Source organism: Scyliorhinus canicula, chromosome 29, assembly GCF_902713615.1.
Source record: "Scyliorhinus canicula chromosome 29, sScyCan1.1, whole genome shotgun sequence".
Classification (NCBI taxonomy): Eukaryota; Metazoa; Chordata; class Chondrichthyes; order Carcharhiniformes; family Scyliorhinidae; genus Scyliorhinus; species Scyliorhinus canicula.
In genome coordinates this window covers 15,535,911-15,557,644 of record NC_052174.1, presented here as the reverse complement: position 1 = coordinate 15,557,644, position 21,734 = coordinate 15,535,911, and the positions used below count along the sequence as shown (strand labels likewise).

The 21,734-nt window shown below is 53.3% G+C and overlaps 1 protein-coding gene across 1 annotated transcript in view; it reads left to right on the top strand.

Moving 5' to 3' along the window:
- Window positions 1-10,842, top strand: part of LOC119958417 (polyunsaturated fatty acid lipoxygenase ALOX15B-like) — a 46,816-nt gene extending 35,974 nt beyond the window's left edge. Inside the window, exons 11-14 of the mRNA XM_038786938.1 lie at window positions 1,684-1,805; window positions 3,232-3,332; window positions 5,607-5,777; window positions 8,499-10,842. Coding sequence (XP_038642866.1) covers window positions 1,684-1,805; window positions 3,232-3,332; window positions 5,607-5,777; window positions 8,499-8,678 — 574 coding nt within the window. The 3' untranslated portion in view covers window positions 8,679-10,842. The remainder of the gene's footprint in view (window positions 1-1,683; window positions 1,806-3,231; window positions 3,333-5,606; window positions 5,778-8,498) is intronic.
- Window positions 10,843-21,734: the final 10,892 nt, after the last annotated feature.

Here is a 21,734-nt window from a genome sequence, read left to right as displayed (position 1 = left end):
TCCCCCAGAGATGCCGATACTGAAGACCCCCACTCCCCCCCGAGATGCCGATACTGAAGACCCCACTCCCCCCCGAGATGCCGATACTGAAGACCCCACTCCCCCCCGAGAAGCCGATACTGAAGACCCCCACTCCCCCCGAGATGCCGATACTGAAGACCCCACTCCCCCCGAGATGCCGGTACTGAAGACCCCCGCTCCCCCCGAGATGCCGATACTGAAGACCCCAACTCCCCCCGAGATGCCGATACTGAAGACCCCCGCTCCCCCCGAGATGCCGATGCTGAAGACCCCCAGTCCCCCCGAGATGCCGATACTGAAGACCCCCACTCCCCCTGAGATGCCGATACTGAAGACCCCCACTCCCCCCCGAGATGCCGATACTGAAGACCCCCACTCCCCCCCCCCGAGATGCCGATGCTGAAGACCCCCTGCTCCCCCCCGAGATGCCGATGCTGAAGACCCCCGCTCCTCCCCCGAGATGCCGATACTGAAGACCCCCACTCCCCCCCGAGATGCCGATACTGAAGACCCCCACTCTCCCCAGAGATGCCGATGCTGAAGACCCCCGCTCCCCCCCGAGATGCCGATGCTGAAGACCCCCACTCTCCCCAGAGATGCCGATACTGAAGACCCCCACTCCCCCCAGAGATGCCGATGCTGAAGACCCCCACTCCCCCCAGAGATGCCGATGCTGAAGACCCCACTCCCCCCCCCCCGAGATACCGATGCTGAAGACCCCCACTCCCCCCGAGATGCCGATACTGAAGACCCCCGCTCCCCCCCGAGATGCCGATGCTGAAGACCCCCGCCCCCCCCCGAGATGCCGATACTGAAGACCCCCACTCCCCCCGAGATGCCGATACTGAAGACCCCCGCTCCCCCCCGAGATGCCGATGCTGAAGACCCCCGCTCCCCCCGGCCCCAGGTCTCCTGTGTCCTCTGTGTTGTCCCCTCTGTGGTTGGCACCCTGACAATGGCGACCTGCACTCCCAGCTCCAATATCTCCTTTGGCGGTAAGATTTTAATCAGTTGTTGTAAATAGCGGCGGCGCCTGTTGAATATTCACCGGTGGGCTGTCCTGGAGGCAGGGCCCGTAATTATCAGGTGCTGTATGAAATTGAGGTTCCCGGCCTCCCCCGCCTCCCGTTAGGTCGCTGGTAAGGGGCCTGGAGAATCAGAGATTGTGATCTCACTGCAGAGAATAACCGATTCTCGCCTAATTCAGCGCCTGGGATCGGTGTCCATGCTGACCCCTCACGCACATATTTCCCAGTCAAAAATGGGTTAGGCTTCACTACCGTCAGCCACCGACGCACAGTGGCAGCCGTGTGTACCGTCTACAAGATGCTCTGCAGCAACTCACCAAGGCTCCTTAGGCAGCACCTTCCAAACCCACGGCCTCTACCATCTAGAAGGACAAGGGCAGCAGATACCTGGGAACCCCACCCACCTGGAGGTTCCCCTCCCAGTCACTCACCGCCCCGACTGGGAAATATATCGGCCGTTCCTTCACTGAATTATATAGGTGACACTCTATAGGTAGTAATCTATAGGTGGTAATCTATAGGTGGTAATCGTGTCTTTTTTGTACAGTATCAGGCTTGTTGATATTGTCCAACAATAGATGTTAACCTTGAACATAGGGTTTGAGTGGATTGACATCGTCCCTTTCTGTTAAAGGTTTGTTGAAAGCATCGTTGACGTCTATTACAAAGATGATGCCACCGTCCTGGCTGATTCTGAAATCCACGAGTGGGCCACAGAGATTTTTACTGAAGGATTCTTGGCCCGGCAATCGTCAGGTGTGATTTTCAAAATGATTGGCATGTTGTGACATTCAGGAACAAACCCTCACAATGTGCTGTCTCTGGGGTAACAAATAACTATCTTTGTGAACTGTTAGCTCTCAGCTTAGTCAAGGTTGTGAATTAAACAACAAACGCGCAGTAATTGTTTCCGGTGTGAAACTCACAATGGTACGATATTACACAACGTGCTCCCTCCAACCAAAACATAAGCCTGTTCCTGCTGGGGGAGAGAACATTGGGGATGATGTAACTGCTGAGGAGCTATCTCGACTTGTCCAAACTTACAGAACATGGGGGCCGGGAGGACTGGGGGCAGGAGGAATGGGGGGAGGAATGGGGGGGGAAGAATAGGGGGAGGAATGGGGTTGGGGAGGAATGGGGTTGGGGAGGAATTGGGGGGAGGAATGAGGGGGAGGTGTGGGGGTGGGGAGGAATGGGGGGGAGGAATGGGACAGGGTAATGTTGGGAGTGGTGTCATGTGAGAGTGCCTTTGAAATGGATGTTTAAGCAATGTACCTTTAAGAAATGCAGTGATGTCAGAGTGTGGGTGGAGCTGGGATTTAATTCAGCCATTTTGAAGTTTTAAGTTTCAGTTTGAGAGAGCAGCTGAAAAGTGCCTGGCTGGTTTGCTGAGAGCTGCAGAGAGGAAAAGAGCTGGTCTGGTGATTTCTGCAAATCCAAAGACTATAAATATATTAAATATAACCTGTTGTGCTCCTATTTTAGAAAGGTTGAAGTCTTTTGGATGTGTAAAGGAACAGTTTGCAGGATTGGATAGTGTTGTATTATTTTCGGGGTTATCTTTGAAGTGAGGGGTGTTAAGAGATCCAATGTTTTTTAAAAGGTTAAGTTGAGTTCATGGAATAAACATTGTTTTGTTTTAAAAACCACGTGTCCATAATTGTAATACTACACCGAGGGAACAAGGCGCGTGCTTCAAAAGCAACAATCCATTAAGGGGGGGGGGGGGGGGGGGGGGTTGGACTCCATGATACATTTTGAGCTTCTGAAAACTCCTCTCCCATAACCGTGGTGGAGATGAAGCTGTAATTACAACACTAAAACTTAAAACATTCTCAGTGATCAACTGGCTACTCAATGGATCTGATTTAATCATTGGAACTAGTTAATCAATGGATGTGATTTAATCAATGGAACTGGTTAATCAATGGACCTAGTTAATCAATGGATGTGATTTAATCGATGGAACTGGTTAATCAATGGACCGAGTTAATCAATGGATGTGATTTAATCGATGGAACTGGTTAATCAATGGACCTAGTTAATCAATGGATGTAATTTAATCAATTTAACTAGTTAATCAATGGACCTAGTTAATCAATAGATGGGATTTAATCGATAGAACGGGTTAATCAATGGAACTAGTTCCCTGTCACAATGTCAAATATTCTCTCACCAGGATTTCCAACAAAGTTCTGCACTCGAGCCGAGCTGACCAAGTATCTGACCATGGTCATCTTCACCTGCTCGGGCAGACATGGGGCTGTGAACAGTGGACAGGTAACCCTCTGTATTCAACCAAATATAACTTCACCTTCTCAACCCACAGCGCTGCATTGTGGAGGGGCCGTAGAGAATGTGCAAACTCCACACGGACAGTGACCCAGGGCCGGGATCGAACCTGGGACCTCGGCACTGTGAGGCAGCAGGGCTAACCCACTGCACCACCGTGCCAGCCTCAGCTACTGTAGTTCATAGAATTTACAGTGCAGAAGGAGGCCATTCGGCCCATCGAGTCTGCACCGGCTCTTGGAAAGAGCACCCTACCCAAGGTCAACACCTCCACCCTATCCCCATAACCCAGTAACCCCACCCAACACTAAGGGCAATTTTGGACACTAAGGGCAATTTATCATGGCCAATCCACCTAACCCGCACATCTTTGGACTGTGGGAGGAAACCGGAGCACCCGGAGGAAACCCACGCAGACACGGGGAGGACGTGCAGACTCCGCACAGACAGTGACCCAGCCGGGAATCGAACCTGGGACCCTGGAGCTGTGAAGCCATTGTGCTATCCACAATGCTGCCGTGCTGCCCAATCAGTTCTGTCTGATATCTGAATGACAAACTCACGGTGAACATTAGGAACAGCTTCACTGTGAAGGGGGTCTGGTGCTCTCAATGATGACTTTCTGCAAAGAGACCAAAGATTCGTGGAATGTTTACTGCACAGAAAGAGGCAATTTGGCCCATTGCCTCTGTGCTGTCCCTCTGCTCCCACAGCCCTCCCTCCTCCACGAGTCCCTGCCAAGCCCCTCTCCAGATAAAGATCCGATGGAGTTTGGAATTCCACGATTGAAGTGTGCGTGCGTGTGCGGTTCTGTCAGATCCATTGACCTGGTGAAGGTTTGAATATGAATAATCATTGCTCCTCGTGTTTTGGGGGTGTAGAGGGAGATTTGGGGGGTGTAGAGGGAGATTTGGGGGAGTAGAGGGAGATTTGAGGAGGAAGGCGATTTGAGGGGTGTAGAGGGAGATTTGGGGGGTGTAGAGGGAGATTTGGGGGTGTAGAGGGAGATGGGGGGTGTAGAGGGAGATTTGGGGGGTGTAGAGGGAGATTTGGGGGGTGTAGAGGGAGATTTGGGGGGTGTAGAGGGAGATTTGGGGGGTGTAGAGGGAGATGGGGGGTGTAGAGGGAGATGGGGGGTGTAGAGGGAGATTTGGGGGGTGTAGAGGGAGATTTGGGGGTGTAGAGGGAGATTTGGGGGGTGTAGAGGGAGATTTGGGGGGTGTAGAGGGAGATGGGGGGTGTAGAGGGAGATGGGGGGGGTGTAGAGGGAGATGGGGGGTGGAGTGGGAGATTTGAGGGGTGTAGAGGGAGATTTGAGGGGTGTAGAGGGAGAGTTGGGGTGGAGAGGGAGATTTGGGGGGTGGAGGGGAGATTTGGGGGGTGGAGAGGGAGATTTGGGGGGTGGAGAGGGAGATGGGGGGTGTAGAGGGAGATGGGGGGTGTAGAGGGAGATTTGGGGGTGGAGAGGGAGATTTGGGGGGTGTAGAGGGAGATTTGGGGGGTGCAGAGGGAGATTTGGGGGGTGTAGAGGGAGAGTTGGGGTGTAGAGGGAGAGTTGGGGTGTAGAGGGAGAGTTGGGGGGTGTAGAGGGAGAGTTGGGGTGTAGAGGGAGAGTTGGGGTGTAGAGGGAGAGTTGGGGTGTAGAGGGAGAGTTGGGGTGTAGAGGGAGAGTTGGGGTGTAGAGGGAGAGTTGGGGTGTAGAGGGAGAGTTGGGGGGTGTAGAGGGAGAGTTGGGGGGTGTAGAGGGAGAGTTGGGGTGTAGAGGGAGAGTTGGGGGGTGTAGAGGGAGAGTTGGGGGGTGTAGAGGGAGAGTTGGGGTGTAGAGGGAGAGTTGGGGTGTAGAGGGAGAGTTGGGTGTAGAGGGAGAATTGGGGGGTGTAGAGGGAGATTTGGGGGGTGTAGAGGGAGAGTGGGGTGTAGAGGGAGAATTGGGGGGTGTAGAGGGAGATTTGAGAGTATAGAGGGAGAGTTGGGGTGTAGAGGGAGAGCTGATGTGTAGAGGGAGAGTTGGGGGGTGTAGAGGGAGAGTTGGGGGGTGTAGAGGGAGAGTTGGGGGGTGTAGAGGGAGAGTTGGGGGGTGTAGAGGGAGAGTTGGGGGGTGTAGAGGGAGAGTTGGGGTGTAGAGGGAGAGTTGGGGTGTAGAGGGTGCTGTCTCTCTCTGTATTCCGGCCATTACAGTATTGGCCGTTCTGTCAGATCCATTGACCTTGTGAAGATTTGAATATGAATAATCATTGCTCCTTGTGTTGATTACGCTGCCAGTATGATTGGGGCTCCTGGATGCCAAACAACCCGGCAACGATGCAGAGACCAGCACCCACGGAAAAGGGTAAGGTGACAAAGTCTGATATAATCTGCACTCTCCCGGGGAAAAGTACAACAGCCATTGTTGTTGCAACCATCTACCTACTGAGTAAGACATCGCCTGATTCAGTAAGTATCAGCGATAACCGTTGCCATGTCGTAAGTAACGGTTACACCTCCTGATTCAGACAGTGAGAATTATAATTATAATATCTGCCTGCCTCTGACATCTTTGAGTTGAAAATCAATTGAATTGTTAACCGAGGGTCTGTAAACAGGAGGGGCACAGTCAGCCCTGCTTCAGCTTGTCGTACTGCACCCTCCAGAGTCGCTATTGGAGGGAGGGTCAGTACTGAGGGAGTGCCGCACAGTCAGAGGGTCAGTACTGAGGGAATGCCGCACTGTCAGAGAGTCAGTACTGAGGGAGTGCCGCACTGTCAGAGGGTCAGTACTGAGGGAGTGCCGCACTGTGGGAGGGTCAGTACTGAGGGGGTGCTGCACTGTCAGAGGGTCAGTACTGAGGGAGTGCCGCACTGTCAGAGGGTCAGTACTGAGGGAGTGCCGCACTGTCAGAGGGTCAGTACTGAGGGAGTGCCGCACTGTCAGAGGGTCAGTACTGAGGGAGCCCCGCACTGTCAGAGGGTCAGTACTGAGGGAGTGCCGCACTGTCAGAGGGTCAGTACTGAGGGAGCCCCGCACTGTCAGAGGGTCAGTACTGAGGGAGTGCCGCACTGTCAGAGGGTCAGTACTGAGGGAGTGCCGCACTGTCAGAGGGTCAGTACTGAGGGAGTGCCGCACTGTCAGAGGGTCAGTACTGAGGGAGTGCCGCACTGTCAGAGGGTCAGTACTGAGGGAGTGCCGCACTGTCAGAGGGTCAGTACTGAGGGAGTGCCGCACTGTCAGAGGGTCAGTACTGAGGGAGTGCCGCACTGTCAGAGGGTCAGTACTGAGGGAGTGCCGCACTGTCAGAGGGTCAGTACTGAGGGAGTGCCGCACTGTCAGAGGGTCAGTACTGAGGGAGTGCCGCACTGTCAGAGGGTCAGTACTGAGGGAGTGCCGCACTGTCAGAGGGTCAGTACTGAGGGAGTGCCGCACCGTCAGAGGGTCAGTACTGAGGGAGTGCCGCACTGTCAGAGGGTCAGTACTGAGGGAGTGCCGCACTGTCAGAGGGTCAGTACAGAGGGGGCGCTGCACTGTCAGAGGGTCAGTACTGAGGGAGTGTCGCACTGTCAGAGGGTCAGTACTGAGGGAGTGCCGCACTGTCAGAGGGTCAGTACTGAGGGAGTGCCGCACTGTCAGAGGGTCAGTACTGAGGGAGTGCTGCACTGTCAGAGAGTCAGTACTGAGGGAGTGCCGCACTGTCAGAGGGTCAGTACTGAGGGAGTGCCGCACTGTCAGAGGGTCAGTACTGAGGGAGCGCCGCACTGTCAGAGGGTCAGTACTGAGGGAGTGCCGCACTGTCAGAGGGTCAGTACTGAGGGAGTGCTGCACTGTCAGAGGGTCAGTACTGAGGGAGTGCTGCACTGTCAGAGGGTCAGTACTGAGGGAGTGCTGCACTGTCAGAGGGTCAGTACTGAGGGAGCCGCACTGTCAGAGGGTCAGTACTGAGGGAGTGTCGCACTGTCAGAGGGTCAGTACTGAGGGAGTGCCGCACTGTCAGAGGGTCAGTACTGAGGGAGTGCCGCACTGTCAGAGGGTCAGTACTGAGGGAGTGCCGCACTGTCAGAGGGTCAGTACTGAGGGAGTGCCGCACTGTCAGAGGGTCAGTACTGAGGGAGTGCGGCACTGTCAGAGGGTCAGTACTGAGGGAGTGCCGCACTGTCAAAGGGTCAGTACTGAGGGAGTGCCGCACTGTCAGAGGGTCAGTACTGAGGGAGTGCCGCACTGTCAGAGGGTCAGTACTGAGGGAGTGCCGCACTGTCAGAGGGTCAGTACTGAGGGAGTGCTGCACTGTCAGAGGGTCAGTACTGAGGGAGTGCCGCACTGTCAGAGAGTCAGTACTGAGGGAGTGCCGCACTGTCAGAGGGTCAGTACTGAGGGAGCGCCGCACTGTCAGAGGGTCAGTACTGAGGGAGTGCCGCACTGTCAGAGGGTCAGTACTGAGGGAGTGCCGCACTGTCAGAGGGTCAGTACTGAGGGAGTGCCGCACTGTCAGAGGGTCAGTACTGAGGGAGTGCTGCACTGTCAGAGGGTCAGTACTGAGGGAGTGCCGCACTGTCAGAGGGTCAGTACTGAGGGCGTGCCGCACTGTCAGAGGGTCAGTACTGAGGGAGTGCCTCACTGTCAGAGGGTCAGTACTGAGGGAGTGCCGCACTGTCAGAGGGTCAGTACTGAGGGAGTGCCGTACTGTCAGAGTGTCAGTACTGAGGGAGTGCCGCACTGTCAGAGGGTCAGTACTGAGGGAGTGCTGCACTGTCCGAGGGTCAGTACTGAGGGAGCGCCGCACTGTCAGAGGGTCAGTACTGAGGGAGTGCCGCACTGTCAGAGGGTCAGTACTGAGGGAGTGCCGCACTGTCAGAGGGTCAGTACTGAGGGAGTGCCGCACTGTCAGAGGGTCAGTACTGAGGGAGTGCCGCACTGTCAGAGGGTCAGTACTGAGGGAGTGCCGCACTGTCAGAGGGTCAGTACTGAGGGAGCGCCGCCCTGTCAGTTCCTGTAATTTGCCCTGCGCCCGGTCCCCGCCCTGCTTCAAAGTCCCAAGTTTAAAGCTTGAAGCTAACTCTGCCTGCGGCCTTACTCCCACTGCTCGTGTGCAAAACTTCACTGGTGTGTACAAGCCATCAGGGCCTAGTTTGGGCCTTGCTGATTTTCTCTGTAATTACAAGCGGAAAATCTTTATTTCTTCCCCAGGCCATACTTGGAAAATACGTTGAGGAGCGTTTCACTGAAGCAGCCCCAAAGGAGTGTATCGAAGCATTCCAGAAAAACCTCCAGCAAGTTACGCTGGAGATTGAGAAGAGGAATGAGGGCCTGGATCTGAAGTACGAGTATCTGCTTCCAAACCTCATCGAAAACAGCGTGGCAATATGAAAGGGGGGGGGGAGAAGTGAAGAGTTACCCACGACGACAAGTTACAATCTTCGCTTTCCGCTTTGGGATAGATTAGAACCTGCTTCAAACGTCATTCCAAAATGCTTAACGGCTGACTGCACCTGGGGCAAAACGGGATAACGTTTCCCAATACCTTTCCCACAAACATTTCTATTTTCTGTGTCGATTGCTGATTTAACTGGCCTCCTTCGTGGCCAATCTGTTCCTTTCTCTCCATGTCTGGTTTGGATGTAAACTGGTTGTTGAATGAAATGTGTTTTTGGATCCAGTCCCGGGGAGAATGGACCCCAAAACCAGAACTGCAACAGCGACGAGTCTGTCAAATTGGCCCGTTTGTGTGGGCGCAGTGTTCGGTACTGCGACTGTGCGGCCGAACTAACACCTGGTACAAATTCCCCACCGCAGCCCGCGTCTAATGTTATCATTATTATAAAGCCCTGGGTCGTGCAGTGGTTAGCACTGCTGCCTCACGGCGTGAGGACCCGGGTTCGATCCCGGCTCTGGGTCACTGTCCGCGTGGAGTTTGCACATTCTCCCCGTGTCTGCGTGGGTTTCACCCCCACAACCCAAAGATGTGCAGGATAGGTGGGATTGGCCAGGCTAAATTGCCCCTTAATTGGAAAAATGAATTGGGTACTCTAAATTTATATTTAAAAAATAATTATGAAGTCCTGCTGTCTGGTTGTTTGGCAATAATCTCACCCACCACTCACATTCCGACCACGCTGCGCCCTGTCACATTTAGCCTACCCTGTCACTGCCATATTTTACATTTATTTGCTGAACTGCAGCTCCCACCCATCTGGGTGGGCGTGGAGAGGATGTTTCCACTTGTAGGAAACGCTAGAAGCAGAGGACACAATCTCAGACTAAAGGGACGATCCTTTAAAACAGAGATGAGGAGGAATTTCTTCAGCCAGAGGGTGGTGAATCTGTGGAACTCTTTGCCGCAGAAGGCTGTGGAGGCCAAATCACTGTGTCTTTAAGACAGAGATAGATAGGTTCCTGATTAATAAGGGGATCAGGGGTTATGGGGAGAAGGCAGGAGAATGGGGATGGGAAAATATCAACCATGATTGAATGGCGGAGCAGACTCGATGGGCCGAGTGGCCTAATTCTGCTCCTATGTCTGATGGCTTTAACTGCTTGGGACCCTTCCTCTCCAGAATGGAGGCCTGATTGGGGATTTCTGTGTCTATTGCCCCTTCAACTGTCTTGGGATCGATTATTTCCGGTCCTTACTGGCTCTGAACGCTCACTGGCTGTGCTTCACTTGGGGAAATAATCCGGCTTTTACCCAAAGATGTCACTATTGTTCTGGCCACAGGTCAAGTTTTTTTTTGTGGAGCATCTGTTTTTTATTGGGACAGGAGATGCTGGAAAATCTCAGCAGGTCCGACAGCCTCTGTGGAGAGAGAGAGAGAAGGGAGCGAGCGTTTCGAGTCTGGGCGACTCTCTGGAGGGAACTGGAAACGGACGGGATTTATACTGTCGTGGGGGGGGGTGGGGGGGGGGGGGGGGAATCCCAGGAGGCAAAGCGGGGTGAAAAGGGGGACGGAAAAATGAATCGACGGAAGAAATGAAAATAAATTGAGAGAAATAGAAGTGGGGTGGAGGTAGAGGAGAGAGTTCAGAGTCTGAAGTTGTTCCCTTAGAGTTAAGTCTGAAAGGCTGTGACGTGCCTCATCGGGGATGTTCAATTTATTCTCTGTCTTTTTTGTCGGCAACATCTGAATCAATGCCAGACCCGCTGAGATTGCCCAGCATTTCCATTTGTTTCCGATTCCAGCATCCGCAGTAATTTGCTTTTTGCTCTATTTTAATTAGACTCTGTAGACTGTTTGATGCAAAATGGACCTTGACTATATATCCTGCAATAGGCCCCATTTTACCTCCAACTCATTGGTGGGCGTGGGTGCGAGTTTCGGACTCTGACTTGTTCAATGTTGCTTGTGAGCCGCTGAACTGTGGGAGTAAACTGATTTGCAAATGGAGTTGGAAAGGGTTGTATTTAACTCGATGCCTCTATCAGCTGTCTGCTCGCCATACGTGTACACAAACTCATTGTAAACAAGCAAACTCATTAACCAGCAGTGCCTTTAGAACGATATATCTTTAATAAAAGGATCGCAAATTATTTCGAGCGGCGCCTTGGCTTATTTCGTGAGCGACTGGGTGAGAAGTGGGAAAGTCGAAGCTGCTTCATCTTCCAGGGTCCAAACAAATAGGAGTGGGCCATTCGGCCCATCGAATGTCCATAACCCCGTTTTCCAGCCTGTTGCACAGAATCCGTGACTCCCTTGTGCCTCGTACAGCTTTCACAGCTGTGTGCGTCAGCGGATTAATACTTTACAAACTTCCATCTCCACGTGAGTGCAGCACAGACACACGCACGTATGCATGAGGGAACACGTGTGCATGAGGGAACACGTATGCATGAGGGCACATCGACATGTGTGCATAGGGGCATGCACATACATGCATACACACATTCGTGTTCATGAGTGCACACACACGTGTGCATGAGGGAACACGTGTGCATGAGGGCACATCGACATGTGTGCATAGGGGCATGCACATGCATGCATACACACATTCGTGTTCATGAGTGCACACACACGTGTGCATGAGGGAACACGTGTGCATGAGGGCACATCGACATGTGTGCATAGGGGCATGCACATACACGCATATACACATTCGTGTTCATGAGGGCACGCACGCGTGCATGAGGGCACATGCTTGTGGATGAGGGCATGCACGTACACACATGTTCATGAGGGAATACACACATGTGCATGAGGGCGTGCACGTACACATGCATGTGCATGAGGACACACGTGCATAAGGGTGCATACATGTGCGTACAAGGGCACACGCTTGTGGATGAGGGCGTGCATGTACACATGCGTGTGCATGATGACACGTGCACAAGGGTGCATACACGTGCACACGCTTGTGGATGAGGGCTTGCATGTACACACAAATGCATACATGCCGCTACAGAGAGAATATGAATGAATTTAAACATCTCTAATTTCTCCTCACGCCTGTCTATGAACAGAAGGTGTGTTGCATTGCTGAGTTCCCTCTTTATAAATACTTTCCTCAGCGTTAATGTGGAACTTTCCATCGATGCAAAACTCAAACAGCAAACTCCGGATGAAGTAAAACAAGGGGTTGGTTTATTTGACCCACACGGGAAAGGGGTTCCATCATCTTCCCCGTTTACACAAAATAATAAAATAGGGACAAGGAAAGGAAGGGGGCACAGGGTCAGAGAACAGCCACATGTCCCTCCAGATCATTTATACATACTACAAACAACAGAGGTCCCAGCACTGATCCCTGCGGAACACCACTAGCTACAGATCTCCATTCTGAAAAACACCCTTCACCGCTACTCTCTGCCTTCTATAACCGAGTCAGTTCTGTATCCATCCAGCCAGCCCACCCCGAATCCCATCTAGCCAGCCCACCCCGAATCCCATGTGATTTTAGTTTATGCAAACAGCTAAACCGTGTGCACGCAGGCCTGCAAACAGCTAAACCGTGTGCACGCAGGCCTGCAAGCAGCTAAACCGTGTGCACGCAGGCCTGCAAGCAGCTAAACCGTGTGCACGCAGGCCTGCAAGCAGCTAAACCGTGTGCACGCAGGCCTGCAAGCAGCTAAACCGTGTGCACGCAGGCCTGCAAGCAGCTAAACCGTGTGCACGCAGGCCAGCAAGCAGCTAAACCGTGTGCACGCAGGCCTGCAAGCAGCTAAACCGTGTGCACGCAGGCCTGCAAGCAGCTAAACCGTGTGCACGCAGGCCTGCAAGCAGCTAAACCGCGTGCACGCAGGCCTGCAAGCAGCTAAACCGTGTGCAGTGGGTCTACACAATGACCTCCCCCAACGTTGACCTTCAGGCCGGCATTGACAACATCCTCGCTCAGTATCCGGATGTGTTTGACGGGATGGCCACTCTGCTTTATCGGTACAGGATCCTGCTGCGGCCTGATGCCGTGCCTGTGGTCCACGCACCGCGCCGGGTCCCAGCTCCGCTGAAGGAGCGCCTGAAGGCGCAGCTAAAGGATCTTCAGGACCAGGGCATCATCTCTGAAGTTACAGAACCGACGGACTGGGTCAGCTCGATGGGATCTGTGAAAAAGCCTTCGGGGGATCTGCGCATCTGCATTGATCCCAATGATCTCAACCAGAATATAATGTGGGAACACTACCCCATCCCGAAGCGGGAGGAACTCACAAGTGAGATGGCGCACGCCCATTTTTCACAAAGCTAGATTCCTCACCGGGATTCTGGCAAATCCAGCTGGTTGAGTCCAGCAGAAGGCTCTGCACCTTCAACACGCCGTTTGGCAGGTCCTGCTATAGCTGTTCGCCACTGTCTCAGCCTCGGAGATCTTCCATAGAATCGTGGAGCAGATGATGGAGGGGTTCGTATGTATGTGGACAACCTTATCATTTGGTCCACGACCCTCAAAGAGCTCATCTCTCGTGTCCAGCAGGTATTCTGCCATGTCCATGCCAATGGCCTCAAGCTGGACAGGGCCAAGTGTTGCTTTGGCATGTCAACACTTAAGTTCTTAGGTGACCAGATATCTCAGCAGGGTGTTGTAATGGACAATTTTAATACTTAATATTGAACAACTGCTTAATAATGTGATTAACTAAAGCTGCAGGCATTTGTTTGTGTGTGTGTGTGTGCAAGGTTAGAGAGAGGAACTGCAAAACTGATATGCCAGCTGTATGAAGGACGAGATAGTAAAGCCAGGAGAAAAACAACTCCTTATATGGAATGGAGAAATACTAGTAAAGAAGCAAAGCCAGCCATTGTCTACATGAATGCCTGTGCTTAACCGGCTTATCTTTTGAATGTATAAAGACTGAAGGGTGCTGCGCTCGGGGCGCCTTCCTCTCTCTCCTGTGGTTAGAGGAACGCGTCCTCTGCAGAGTAAGAAATAAAAGGCTTGCTCATATCCATGACTGATGGTTTCTGAGTTTTCCTTTTTCCCACCACAGCGTGCGCCAAGGCCATCGAAGCCATGACGACCGCTGAAGACAAGAAAGCGGGGCTGTGCTTCCTAGGCATGGCAAACGTTTTGGGCAAGTTTATCCCAGACCTGGCCTCACACCCCACGGCCCTCAGACACCTGGTGAAAAAGTCTCGTGCCTTTGAGTGGCAGGCAGCTCAGCAGGCAGAGTGGTTGGAGCTGAAAGCCAAGCTCACCACTGCACCTGTATTGGCATTTTCTGACCCTGACAGGGAAACTAAAATCTCGACAGATGGGAGCCAGGACGGCATCGGCACGGTGTTGTTCCAGCACAATGACACCTCATCCTGGGCACCGATGCCTACACATCACAGGCGATGATACCCACCGAGCAGTGGTACGCCCAAATTGAAAAGGAATGCCTGGGCCTGCTTACTGGAATTCTCAAGTTCCACGATTATGTCTACAGCCTGCCGATGTTCACTGTCGAGATGGATCACAGGCCTCTGGTCCACATTACCACAAGGACCTGAACGACATGACGTCCCGGCTGCAGCACATCCTCCTCAGACTCCGGAGGTGCCTTTGAACTCGTGTACACGCCTGGCGAGGAGCTCATTTTTGCGGATGCCTTGTCCCTCTCCATAACCTTGCCTGCTGACCCGCCGGCACTCGTCCAACAGATCGAACCACAGGTGCAGCTGTGGGCCAACAACCTCCCGCTGTCGGATGAAAAGGTGATTCGCATTCGCGAGAAGACGGCCAAAGACCCTCTTCTGCAGCCTGTCATGCCCCACCTCGCCAATGGCTGGCAAAGAGGGCAGTGCCCTCAATTCTTCAGTGTGCAGGACAACCTGACGGTGGTTGATGGCATCCTCCTCAAGCTGGACCGCATTGTCATTCCACTCAGTCTCCAGAGCTTGGTGCTCCGGCAAATCCATGAGGGACACGTGGGCCGACGCAGAGCCAGGCAGGCTGTCTACTGGCCTGGGATTAGCCAGGACATCTCAAATATGGTCCTCAACTGTCCGACCTGTCAACGCTTCCAGCCAGCACTGAGCAAGGAGACACTTCCAGCCAGCACAGGGCAAGGAGATGCTTCAGCCAGCACAGGGCAAGGAGACACTTCCAGCCAGCACAGGGCAAGGAGATGCTTCAGCCAGCACAGGGCAAGGAGACGCTTCAGCCAGCACAGGGCAAGGAGACGCTTCAACCAGCACAGGGCAAGGAGACGCTTCAGCCAGCACAGGGCAAGGAGACGCTTCAGCCAGCACAGAGCAAGGAGACGCTTCCAGCCAGCACAGGGCAAGGAGACGCTTCCAGCCAGCACAGGGCAAGGAGACGCTTCCAGCCAGCACAGGGCAAGGAGACGCTTCAGCCAGCACAGAGCAAGGAGACTCTTCAGCCAGCACAGGGCAAGGAGACACTTCAGCCAGCACAGGGCAAGGAGACTCTTCAGCCAGCACAGGGCAAGGAGACACTTCAGCCAGCACAGGGCAAGGAGACGCTTCAGCCAGCACAGGGCAAGGAGACGCTTCAGCCAGCACAGGGCAAGGAGACGCTTCAGCCAGCACAGGGCAAGGAGACGCTTCAGCCAGCACAGGGCAAGGAGACGCTTCAGCCAGCACAGGGCAAGGAGACGCTTCAGCCAGCACAGGGCAAGGAGACGCTTCAGCCAGCACAGGGCAAGGAGACGCTTCAGCCAGCACAGGGCAAGGAGACGCTTCAGCCAGCACAGGGCAAGGGGACGCTTCAGCCAGCACAGGGCAAGGAGAGGCTTCAGCCAGCACAGGGCAAGGAGACGCTTCAGCCAGCACAGGGCAAGGAGACGCTTCAGCCAGCACAGAGCAAGGAGACGCTTCAGCCAGCACAGGGCAAGGAGACGCTTCAGCCAGCACAGGGCAAGGAGACGCTTCAGCCAGCACAGGGCAAGGAGACGCTTCAGCCAGCACAGGGCAAGGAGACGCTTCAGCCAGCACAGGGCAAGGAGACGCTTCAGCCAGCACAGGGCAAGGAGACAGCACAGGGCAAGGAGACGCTTCAGCCAGCACAGGGCAAGGAGACGCTTCAGCCAGCACAGAGCAAGGAGACGCTTCAGCCAGCACTGAGCAAGGAGACGCTTCCAGCCAGCACAGAGCAAGGAGACGCTTCAGCCAGCACAGGGCAAGGAGACGCTTCAGCCAGCACAGAGCAAGGAGACGCTTCAGCCAGCACAGAGCAAGGAGACGCTTCAGCCAGCACAGAGCAAGGAGACGCTTCAGCCAGCACTGAGCAAGGAGACGCTTCCAGCCAGCACAGAGCAAGGAGACGCTTCAGCCAGCACAGGGCAAGGAGACGCTTCAGCCAGCACAGGGCAAGGAGACGCTTCAGCCAGCACAGAGCAAGGAGACGCTTCAGCCAGCACAGGGCAAGGAGACAGCACAGGGCAAGGAGACGCTTCAGCCAGCACAGGGCAAGGAGACGCTTCCAGCCAGCACAGAGCAAGGAGACACTTCAGCCAGCACAGGGCAAGGAGACACTTCAGCCAGCACAGGGCAAGGAGACACTTCAGCCAGCACAGGGCAAGGAGACGCTTCAGCCAGCACAGAGCAAGGAGACGCTTCAGCCAGCACAGGGCAAGGAGACGCTTCAGCCAGCACAGAGCATGGAGACGCTTCCAGCCAGCATGAAATCGTGCCCTCCTCGTGGTCCAAGGTGGACATTGACCTCTTTCATGCCAATGGTCCTGATTATGTGCTAATCACTGATTATTTTTCCAACTACCCAGAAGTAGTGAAGCTCTCAGACCTCACATCCAAGACCGTCACCAAGGCCTGTAAGGAGATGTTCCCCAGGCATGCTATCCCACTCACTGTCATGAGTGACAACGGTCCTTGCTTCAGCAGCCAAGAGTGGTCAGGATTTGCCCAGTTATATCAGTTTCATCACGTCACTTCCAGCCCACATTACCCACAGTCCAACGGGAAGGTTGAGAAAAGGTTGCACATAGTGAAGCAGCTCGTCTGCAAGGCCGCAGATTGTGCTTCTGACATCAACCTTGCGCTGCTTGCGTACAGGGCAACCCCTCTGTCTACCGGCATGTCACCAACTCAACTCCTGATGATCAGGGACCTGCGGACGACTCTTCCAGCCATTCACCTGCCTGACCTGGATCACCTCCTGGTTCTGCAGAAGGTGCAGAAACTCCGGCACCGGCAGAAGCAGGGCTATGATGCTCATGCTGCAGATTTGCCTGTGCTATCCCCGGTGGATACAGTCCGGATCAAGCCACCTGATGGAGGCTGGTCAGCTCCAGCTGTTGTTGTCCGACAGGCTGCTCCTCGATCGTATGTTGTGTGATTGGCTGATGGCTCTGTTGTGCGGTGAAACAGACGGACACTGCGCACAGTTGCCCGCTCACAACCACATTCTTCGTTGTTTCCATCTGTTATTGTGGCACCTCCTGATACCTCGAACCACGAGGCCACCAGTCCGGCTTCAATCCCGCTTACCAAAGCACCGTCGTCACCACCATCACCTGTCCGGCGGTCGACAAGGATCAGACGCAAGCCCCAGAGACTGGATTTATGAGCATTTGTTTTGTTTGCTCTGTTCTGTGTTAACAGATATACAGTGCAGAAGGAGGCCATTCGGCCCATCGAGTCTCCACCGACCCACTTAAGCCCTCACCTCCACCCTATCCCCGTAACTCAATAACACCATCTAACCTTTTTGGACACGAAGGGGCAATTTATCACGGCCAATCCACCTAACCTGTACGTCTTTGGACTGTGGGAGGAAACCGGAGCACCCGGAGGAAACCCACGCAGACACGGGGAGGATGTGCAGACTCCGCACAAACAGTGGCCCAGCGGGGAATCGAACCTGGGACCCTGGCGCTGTGAAGCCACAGTGCTAACCACTGTGCTACCGTGCCGCCCTCGCATTAGACAGCTGTTTTCACATGTACATATGTTCCCATCTGCTGTTGTCTGTTAATAAGTTACTTTTTCAGCCTACACATGTAAATACTTTCACATATGCCACAGATAAACATTTCATGAGGGGGAGATGTCATGGTTTGCAGACATGCACATAATGAGATACAGACAGGCAGCTAATGAACACAGAGAACAGGACACAACCAATCAGCAGGCAGAACACTTGGGGGTGGCTTCCCACTATAAAAGGCACGAGGCACTCACACTCCACCTCTTTCCACTGGGGACATTTACAGAGTGAGTCGGGTGTATATATCACATAACCCCTCCAGCACGTGGCTAAGAGCTGGTCTGGTTTAGTCAGACAGAGTAACCACACTAAGGTTAGCAGAGAGTCGAACTCATAGAGAACTGAGCTAACTGTGTGACAGGTTCAATAAATCAGATTGAACTCACTTCAAGCTCTGGAGTATATTTCAGTTATAGCTGCATCCAGTTGCAGCCCGTGTTATCTCAGTGTGCTTAACACGACATAGCTTGGGGTTGAGGTAAGGTTTGGGGTGAAGTTTGGGGTGAGGTTTGGGGTTGGGCTGAAGTTTGGGGTTGGGGTGAAGTTTGGGGTGAGGTTTGGGGTTGGGCTGAAGTTTGGGGTTGGGGTGAAGTTTGGGGTTGGGGTGCAGTTTGGGGTGAGGTTTGGGGTTGGGGTGAAGTTTGGGGTTGGGGTGATGTTTGGGGTGAGGTTTGGGGTGAGGTTTGGGGTTGGGCTGAATTTTATGGTTGGGGTGAGGTTTGGGGTTGGGGTGAGGTTTGGGGTGAAGGTTGGGGTGAAGTTTGGGGTTGGGGTGAGGTTTGGGGTGAGGTTTGGGGTTGGGCTGAAGTTTGGGGTTGGGGTGAAGTCTGGGGTTGGGGTGCAGTTTGGGGTGAGGTTTGGGGTTGGGCTGAAGTTTGGGGTTGGGGTGACATTTGGGGTAAAGTTTGGGGGGGACGTTTAGGTTTGGGGTGAAGTTTCGGTTTGGGCTGAAGTTTGGGTGAAGTTTGGGGTGAAGTTTGGGGTTGGGGTGATGTTTGGGGTTGAGGTAAGGTTTGGGGTGATGTTTGGGGTGAGGTTTGGGGTTGTGCTGAAGTTTGGGGTTGGGGTGAAGTTTGGGGTTGGGGTGCAGTTTGGGGTTGGGGTGCAGTTTGGGGTTGGGGTGATGTTTGGGGTTGGGGTGATGTTTGGGGTTGGGGTGATGTTTGGGGTGAGGTTTGGGGTGAGGTTTGGGGTTGGGGTGATGTTTGGGGTGAGGTTTGGGGTTGGGGTGATGTTTGGGGTGAGGTTTGGGGTGAGGTTTGGGGTGAGGTTTGGGGTGAGGTTTGGGGTGAGGTTTGGGGTTGGGGTGATGTTTGGGGTGAGGTTTGGGGTTGGGGTGATGTTTGGGGTGATGTTTGGGGTGAGGTTTGGGGTGAAGTTTGGGGTTGGGGTGAAGTTTGGGGTTGGGGTGAGGTTTGGGGTGAGGTTTGGGGTTGGGGTGAGGTTTGGGGTTGGGGTGAGGTTTGGGGTTGGGGTGATGTTTGGGGTGAGGTTTGGGGTGAGGTTTGGGGTTGGGGTGAGGTTTGGGGTGAGGTTTGGGGTGAGGTTTGGGGTTGGGGTGAGGTTTGGGGTGATGTTTGGGGTGAGGTTTGGGGTGAGGTTTGGGGTGAGGTTTGGGGTTGGGGTGAGGTTTGGGGTGAGGTTTGGGGTTGGGGTGAGGTTTGGGGGTTGGGGTGATGTTTGGGGTGAGGTTTGGGGTGAGGTTTGGGGTGAGGTTTGGGGTTGGGGTGAGGTTTGGGGTGAGGTTTGGGGTTGGGGTGAGGTTTGGGGTTGGGGTGATGTTTGGGGTGAGGTTTGGGGTGAGGTTTGGGGTGAGGTTTGGGGTGAGGTTTGGGGTTGGGGTGAGGTTTGGGGGTTGGGGTGATGTTTGGGGTGAGGTTTGGGGTTGGGGTGAGGTTTGGGGTGATGTTTGGGGTGAGGTTTGGGGTGAGGTTTGGGGTGAGGTTTGGGGTTGGGGTGAGGTTTGGGGTTGGGGTGAGGTTTGGGGTGATGTTTGGGGTGAGGTTTGGGGTGATGTTTGGGGTGAGGTTTGGGGTGATGTTTGGGGTGAGGTTTGGGGTGATGTTTGGGGTGAGGTTTGGGGTTGGGGTGATGTTTGGGGTGAGGTTTGGGGTTGGGCTGAAGTTTGGGGTTGGGGTGAAGTCTGGGGTTGGGGTGAAGTCTGGGGTTGGGGTGAAGTCTGGGGTTGGGGTGCAGTTTGGGGTGAGGTTTGGGGTGAAGTTTGGAATAGGGTGAAGTTTGGGGTTGGGATGAAGTTTGGGGTTGGGGTGACATTTGGGGTAAAGTTTGGGGGGGACGTTTAGGTTTGGGGTGAAGTTTCGGTTTGGGCTGAAGTTTGGGTGAAGTTTGGGGTGAGGTTTGGGGTTGGGGTGAAGTTTGGGGTGAGGTTTGGGGTTGGGGTGAAGTTTGGGGTTGGGGTGAAGTTTGGGGTGAAGGTTGGGGTGAAGTTTGGGGTGAAGGTTGGGTTTGGGGTGAAGTTTGGGTTGAAGTTTGGGGTTGGGGTAAAGTTTGGGGTGAAGTTTGGGGTGAGGTTTGGGTTTGGGGTGAAGTTTGGGGTGAAGTTTGGGGTGAAGTTTGGGGTTGGGGTGAGGTTTGGGGTGAAGGTTGGGGGGACATAAGAACATAAGAACTAGGAGCAGGAGTAGGCCATCTGGCCCCTCGAGCCTGCTCTGCCATTCAATTAGATCATGGCTGATCTTTTGTGGACTCAGCTCCACTTTCCGGCCCGAACACCATAACCCTTAATCCCTTTATTCTTCAAAAAACTATCTATCTTTACCTTAAAAACATTTAATGAAGGAGCCTCAACTGCTTCACTGGGCAAGGAATTCCATAGATTCACAACCCTTTGGGTGAAGAAGTTCCTCCTAAACTCAGTCCTAAATCTACTTCCCCTTATTTTGAGGCTATGTCCCCTAGTTCTGCTGTCACCCGCCAGTGGAAACAACCTGCCCGCATCTATCCTATCTATTCCCTTCATAATTTTAAATGTTTCTATAAGATCCCCCCTCATCCTTCTAAATTCCAACGAGTACAGTCCCAGTCTACTCAACCTCTCCTCGTAATCCAACCCCTTCAGCTCTGGGATTAACCTAGTGAATCTCCTCTGCACACCCTCCAGTGCCAGTACGTCCTTTCTCAAGTAAGGAGACCAAAACTGAACACAATACTCCAGGTGTGGCCGCACTAACACCTTATACAATTGCAACATAACCTCCCTAGTCTTAAACTCCATCCCTCTAGCAATGAAGGACAAAATTCCATTTGCCTTCTTAATCACCTGTTGCACTTGTAAACCAACCTTCTGTGACTCATGCACTAGCACACCCAAGTCTCTCTGAACAGCGGCATGCTTTAATATTTTATCGTTTAAATAATAATCCCGTTTGCTGTTATTCCTACCAAAATGGATAACCTCACATTTGTCAACATTGTATTCCATCTGCCAGACCCGAGCCCATTCACTTAACCTATCCAAATCCCTCTGCAGACTTCCAGTATCCTCTGCACTTTTCGCTTTACCACTCATCTTAGTGTCATCTGCAAACTTGGACACATTGCCCTTGGTCCCCAACTCCAAATCATCTATGTAAATTGTGAACAATTGTGGGCCCAACACGGATCCCTGAGGGACACCACTAGCTACTGATTGCCAACCAGAGAAACACCCATTTATCCCAACTCTTTGCTTTCTATTAATTAACCAATCCTCTATCCATGCTACTACTTTACCCTTAATGCCATGCATCTTTATCTTATGCAGCAACCTTTTGTGTGGCACCTTGTCAAAGGCTTTCTGGAAATCCAGATATACCACATCCATCGGCTCCCCGTTATCTACTGCACTGGTAATGTCCTCAAAAAATTCCACTAAATTAGTTAGGCACGACCTGCCTTTAACGAACCCATGCTGCGTCTGCCCAATGGGACAATTTCTATCCAGACGTTTAGGTTTGGGGTGAAGTTTCGGTTTGGAGTGAAGTTTGGGGTGAAGTTTGGGTGAAGTTTGGGGTGAGGTTTGGGGTTGGGGTGAAGTTTGGGGTGAGGTTT